Source organism: Cyprinodon variegatus, unplaced genomic scaffold (assembly GCF_000732505.1).
Source record: "Cyprinodon variegatus isolate N-32 unplaced genomic scaffold, C_variegatus-1.0 Scaffold1385, whole genome shotgun sequence".
In the NCBI taxonomy this organism is placed as follows: Eukaryota; Metazoa; Chordata; class Actinopteri; order Cyprinodontiformes; family Cyprinodontidae; genus Cyprinodon; species Cyprinodon variegatus.
In genome coordinates this window covers 62,334-69,227 of record NW_015151838.1, presented here as the reverse complement: position 1 = coordinate 69,227, position 6,894 = coordinate 62,334, and the positions used below count along the sequence as shown (strand labels likewise).

Sequence of the window (6,894 nt, the reverse complement as noted above, 5' to 3'; positions counted from 1 at the left end):
TTCATGTTGCTGCAGTCTGCAGTCTGGACGTTAGATGTCGCTGAAAATTACACACTGTAGCTTTAAAATGTGAAAAAAATACATTGACTTCATAGCAAAGTTTCTCTCAAAACCTTGTTGAAGTAAGAAGTTTCATTTGTAATTGATTGAATAATTTTTTTTTTCAAATTTCCATTTACAAAGCTTGTTTTTTGAAACAATAATGACAACTACAGTATAATAACCAAAGTCACTCCATAAAAAGCAGAGGATGTGTTTACATTTAAACCACTGTGGTCTGAAAACCCAGAATAAAAGTTCAGCCAACTACCTTTGGAATAAGTACGGTAGTCACAGATACCAGATAGTCCATCTGTGTGCAAATTTATCGCTTCCTATGTCTAGCTACTTTGTAAACTTAGATATTTATTAGGGAACATTATTAAAAAAATTCCATCATCAGAAGACTGGTCAATCAGAGCTGAAAAGTTTAAAACAGGAAAAGGTTATGAAATAAAGGCACAAATATTATTTCTCACGCAAAAGGCTGATGGTTATTCTGGAGGAGCTGTGGAGGACCACTGCTCAGCAAACCTGACCTTTATGAAAAGGCGCAAGAAAACCGCCATTTAAAAAAGAAAAGTGCCATGAAGCACAGTAAACATTTGGATGAACAAGCTTAGGTCTTATGAGACAAAAGTTAAACTTTCTGGTTCACATTAAAAGCAGTATTAGCGGTAAACTTTTCATCACCCTTAAACATCCAAACCTTCCATTAAACAATATAGTCCTACCTTGCTTTGGGTATGCTTTACTTCAGCAGGACAAAGGGGATACGTTCAATGTTGTTTGGAGGGAGTAGTTGAAGAAAACCTTGAAAATTTGTAATTAATTATAGTTAATTAGGAAGTTTGAGTAATCACCATTCTTAGCATTTTCCATGTTCCCTCTTTGTGGAAAAATCAAAACTTTTTACTGCTTTCTGTGTTGCTATGCCAACTATATATGCAGTGGCAAATACACTACAGACCTACTACACCTCTTTTTCTATATGATCAGGCTCACTCTTCAATATGTGCACAAAGAATGTTTCTGTCTGTAGTTGTTTTGCATTTCCACCACAGTTCATTTTACTAAGGGAAGGACTTCAAAACACTCCAGAGATCCTTAAACTCTATGGACAGTAAAGAAGCTACTGTTCTTTCCTCCGCAGAGATGATTGAGCTTGACGGGGATGAGGAGAGGATATCATCCCAAGGAAGATACGCTGAAAGGGACATTGTTCAGGTACAGATTTCTAACACCTTTTACGTACCGGAATCTTTGCATTCAGATAGGGGACAGAGTTAATAGGGGAAGATCTGAGCGTCTGACTCTGTGCTCAACCCAATTTACCTACCTTCTTTATGGCACACCCCTTTTCTTGTCGTTTTTAATGTTTTCTTAATTGTATTCTTTTTCCCAGCTTTCCTACTTATATGGAGTGAATTTTATTCCATAATTGTTGTGAGCAAAGACCACATTTTGTAAATGAAAACTTAAGAACAAGTTTTGTAAATGGATACTTGAGAAAAAAATGGTATCTGAAATTTTTAGTGTCATTTGAAAAAAATGAAACTAAAAATTATAATCAAAAAAAGTTTTTTTAGTGTAACTCTGCTGTTTTTCATAATTTATTTTTATTTTATTTATCCAGTCCGAAGCGCGGATAACGTCATACACACTCTGATTTAAAAAAAATATATATATAAATATAAAAAATATAACTGCGGCTGTCTGGGGGTCAGTGATTCGCCTAGATGTTATGAATGCTGGCGTACCATAAAGAATACATTATGAACAATTAAGTTTGTGCCTTCAACTCATTGCCCATAAGAAGACTTTACTTGGATATAACCTAACCGAATATCTTCAGAACAGCTCCAAATTACACAAAACTCATATGGGTGAGTAGAACATGATGTAATAACGTAAAATTAGGGGGCCAATGTAAAAAAAAACGGTGTTCCCTTTAATATGAAAAAGAGAAAAAAATCTAAATAAATAACATTTGTAAGACATACAAAAATAAAGTGGGAATTAGAAAACAGAAAAAGAAATTAGATGAAAAAAATCTTAAGAAAATATAGCAAAGTAGTTGTCAAATCCTTTTTTTATCAAGAAGATTTTGTGTTTGTTTTTTTGTTTTTTTTCATTTACTAAACGTGTTCTTTGATTGCAACAATAATGGAATAAAATTCACTCCATACTTTCATAAACTCTGCCTCACTTCTCCTCCTGTTGATTTACATCTCCTCTCTCTTTTCTACTCTTCTTTTCCTCCTTAGTTTGTTCCTTTCAGGGACTACATCGACCGACGAGGAAACCACATCCTCAGCATGGCTCGCCTGGCTAAGGAAGTGCTAGCCGAAATACCCGACCAGTTTCTATCCTACATGAGGACCCGAGGGATCAAACCGGGCCCCCAGCCGCCACCTTACACACCCTGCCCTCCTCCAGCCATCCACCCCCTCCACACTAGACGGGTGAGCCGGATCTAAAGGCCAAGACCCCACCCCTCATGTTGGCTGGCCAGCTTCTTATCTTCTCTTTGAGCTTCCTTTTCTTGCTATAGTCTTCACTGGAAGCTTCTGAGCACACGGTGAACTTCACCCGCTGTCTCATGTAGCACTTCCATGAAAGCCTGGCTGCAATGTGTAGTCTTATCTGGAATGCTGCCATGTTCTAAAGGACGGGACTTTGCAGGATTTTGCACTGGAGTATATTGAAGGGTTGTGATGGTTTGAAATCAGTGGAGCGAGAAAGCAGGATGGCTTCCAGGCTGAAAGAGTCCAAACTACTAAGACTCTCTTGTGGAAAACACTGTCCTTTCTTCTCTATTCTTCTGTATCCACTTCCTCAATCTTTCACAAAAAAACTCTTGATACTTAAATGTTTACAAGTGAAAAGCTGGGAGGTTTTTTTCAGGTGAAAAACAATTTATATCAATCAATGTGAAAAGCTTTTAGATCCCTATTTTTCACCCTGCTAAACCAGGAGGTTGTGAATTTATTTAAAACTTTTTTTTTAGTTATTCTTTTTGTACAGTGAATATCTGTTCTCTTTACATAAATAGAGCATGTTTTAGTTTAGGAGAAGCATGTGCTGTTGTCCAACACTCAGGGCTTGTTCCCTTCACACCGCCGCCACCGCCGCTGCTACGTTACACCACAAACAAACCCATCCCCCTGCCTCAGATCTTCCCTCCTTTGCTCCGTCCACCTGCAATGACTCGAAAAAGGAAGCTGTGCTCTCTGGGAGTCTGGTCAAATCAAAATGCAGCAGGGACTCGAACAAGCCTTACTGTTCTGTCAGAAAACATTTCACAGGCACCCGTATCCACCGTGGCTTCTGAAAACGAGGCTCTCCAAGCCCAGCAGTCAAAAACACGTCATTACAGAGTTGGACTGTGAGCTGCGATCTACAGCCTTGTTATTTTTCTGGGAAAACACTGCACTTCAGAGGCATTGTCGTGTTTTTGTTACGTCTCTCTACCTCTTACTTTATTCTGTACAAAAACTACATTGTTTGTTTTGTTGTAAATAATAATTCTTGTAATCTACATTAGTTAACCCAAGTAAGGGTTACTTTTCTCACCAATTATCCTAGAGAAATGCCAAATTGCTGGTTTAGACCTTTCTCTGCACTTGGTTTCTATCAGATCAGGTGACTCAGACCTTAGTGGTAGCAACATTCTCTAAATATGTGCACAAAACAGAAAACCAACTGATGAATCTCAAACTTCTCAGCCAATACGGTTCACTTAGACTAAAAGGACTCTCAGAACTCATTAAAATGCTTTAAAAGAGTTTTTTCTTCAACTTCAGATTTTCATATCATCAAACAAATTTGAATATCGGTCAAAGATAACCTGAGTAAATAGAAAAGTCCTTTAATTACTGGAATTGCTTATTAAGGGAAACATCATCCCAAACCAGCTGAACCAGTGTCTTGGAGTGATCGCCTCAGAAAGTTTCTGTGGCGATAACTTTAGCCCGCTTTATTTGCAGAGTTGTTCTAATTCAACCACACTGATGGGTTAAACGGCCTATTAAAGGTTATGATACATCTGTATTATGGGATTCAGACTTTGATAAAAACACTACAATTGTTTAACATTTTTGGTAGTTTTTTTTTTTATTTTTTTTAGCTATTCAACCAGAAAATACACTGAAAAAAATGTAATGCAACCGCTTTTTACTTAATGCTGGTGAAGATTCTCAGTCATGCAGGTCATAGTCATTCTGTAAAAGTTTTTGAATTAAGAAAACTTCCTGGAGGGAAAGCGAAACGTCTTCAAACCTTGAAAACAAAGTCCAGTTGATTGTTGTTTTTTTTCAAACTTACACGGAAATGTTACTTAATCATATTTAGTTACTTTAACACCATTGTTTCATGTTAGAAGGGTAGGACATAAAATAATTATGATAGACTAAATGCCAAAAACCGTTGCATTATTTTTTTCAGTGTAGTGGGCCTAATTGGGTTTGTCCTGCTTTGTAATGACAGTCAGACATGAGGTGAAATAGGACAAACCCCTGCCAAAATGTATCTCTTTTGTCTCATCCGTAGACAACATTTGTCCCCTAAAGTACTGGGGTTCGCTGAGATGAAACATTTTGAGATTTTGTGTATTTTGTGGGTAGGGGAGGATTTCTTCTTTGCTGTGAGCTTTCAAATGAAAGACATGAAAGTCACCCTGAGGTAAATAAGGCTTGTTCAGCTTAAGATGTTGATCTGGGCTTTTTGGTGACATCCTGAAAAGTCATTAACTTAAAAACTTAAAAAAGCTTATTTTTTTATCAATCAGGAAGCTTATGGACTTAATTTTTAAAATTTCCATTGAAAATACGTTCTTTATTTCAACAACAAATGGAACAAAATCCCATCCATACCACTTTAGCAATTACTCATTTACTTTAAACATTGGTTGCAATATTTTTTATTAAAACCAAATTTTTATTTAAAAGATGTGTTTACTCAGGTGATCTTTGTCAAACAAGCTAAAACATGCAGTAAATCTGGCAAAAAAAGTAATGTATAAGGGATTAAATCCTTTTTAAAGCAATGTTTAAGTCCTTAGAGGAGTCATCATAAAAGGTTCTAGGGATAGAGGGGCTCTCTATAGGGTGTTTGGAAAAAATAGTTCCCAAAATAAGAACAACAAAACTTTTTAGGTTGCCAGCTAAATGAATAAAATTTACCTGACATGGAAGAAAAGGGAAATGGGAGAGGTTGAAATAGGATTTAACAGCAAAAGTAGGATGTTTAAGCAGACATTTGGTTTCTTTGTAATATTACCTACTTCTATTAGATATAAAATAATTGGACTCCTGTCCTGCTCATTAAAGTCCAGTTGCACTCAACTGAACTATGGCAAAAGAGCATCACATCTGTCCCAAACAGACCCTGCCTTACGTAACAGCTTTTTAAGGAACACAGACACGCTTCCTGTTACTCTTTCATATCGTAAGTGTTCATCTGAATGGACCATTTTCCTTAAGGTCATTCTGTATTTCATGTGCTCAGGCAGGCACGGTCTCTTTGTGAAATAACGCTAGATACATGGGCCTTAAGGTTTATTTGTTTTTCCGAGACGGTTTTTTCCGTCAAAGCTTGTCAAACTGATTTTATTCGCCATCATATTTTTTTCAGGGGGTTGTTTATACATTAGTTCAACACTAAATGGTGGGAGGGAAAAAACAAGACACATTTTGCTGGCAGAATTTCTAAACATTGAAGAAAAAAGTTCTTCAAAATTTAAATGTCTTCTTTTAACCATCTAGACTTTGTGACAGCAGCAGCATCTTTTCCCTTTCATTAGAACAGTTTCAGTGGACTAAATTTGCAGCCTTCACGTTTACCTTAGATTCCGACTGATTGCTGAAGTAAATATTTTGAATTAAACATTAAAAATTTAAAGCGATTACAACTAATAACTCAGGATGCATGAAAATTACACCGGTAAAATGTTAACCAATACAGAAATGTTAGACATAGTTGGAAAGCTTAGATTGTCCACAATTGAACCACCAAGTTTGTTGTAAGGACACAGCGAGCACCAAAGCACAATTAACATAGATGTAGCAGCACGTCAAAATGTAGACATGACAAAGCAGCCCCAAAAAGCAAGCATGTCTTTACTACTGCTGTTCATAAAAGACCTATTATTTTTCCAGAAAAAACAGAACAACTTTGAGTCATGTTTGAACTGATGCAGCTTGGGCTGTGTTTTACTCATTCGGTTTTCATTTATATATTATTAGAAACTAAAAGATGTTAAATGTCAAATAATGTATCACACATGTAATTTGTGCTTACAGTTCCTAAGTTATTTGCTTTTCTGTTTGGGTATGCAAAATAGGCTTCCTAGAGTTTAAACACCTCTATATTACAAAATATTACACTATTACCCTATAGTATTTCAACTATGTTATACAACCTAACATATGAATAGTCTAGTAATAACTGATATCATATTAGCAGTAGTTTTTAAAACAACAGATAATTTAATATTTCAGTTTCTGCTTTAAAGGGCCCATTCAAGGAATATGTCACTGAAAGAAGGCAAAAAAAACCATATATTAACCTTCAAATAAAAAAAATACACCTAGTATTTGTCCTGATAGTGCTCTCTTAGTCTTTTTCGAACCTGAAAGTAATTTTTGCACCAGGTGCTATCAGCAGGTATAAGCATAGTTTTGCACCATTTGCTGGTTATACTTTCTCACCCAGCAATCAACTCAGCATCGAAATCTGAATGCTGACGTGCTTATCCCCATTTCATTTTGGACTTTTTCTTCCAAAAAAAAGAAAAAGTCCAAAAAAATCTCTGGAAGTTGGTGACCAGTTAAAGGGGAATTTCGTTTTTTTTTT

General features: G+C 36.1%; 1 protein-coding gene across 1 annotated transcript in view; it reads left to right on the top strand.

The window, feature by feature from the left end:
- LOC107103155 (copine-8-like) overlaps positions 1-4,115 on the top strand; it is a 96,611-nt gene extending 92,496 nt beyond the window's left edge. The window contains exons 15-16 of the mRNA XM_015402700.1: positions 1,193-1,266; positions 2,307-4,115. Coding sequence (XP_015258186.1) covers positions 1,193-1,266; positions 2,307-2,519 — 287 coding nt within the window. The 3' untranslated portion in view covers positions 2,520-4,115. The remainder of the gene's footprint in view (positions 1-1,192; positions 1,267-2,306) is intronic.
- The last annotated feature ends 2,779 nt before the right edge of the window (positions 4,116-6,894 follow it).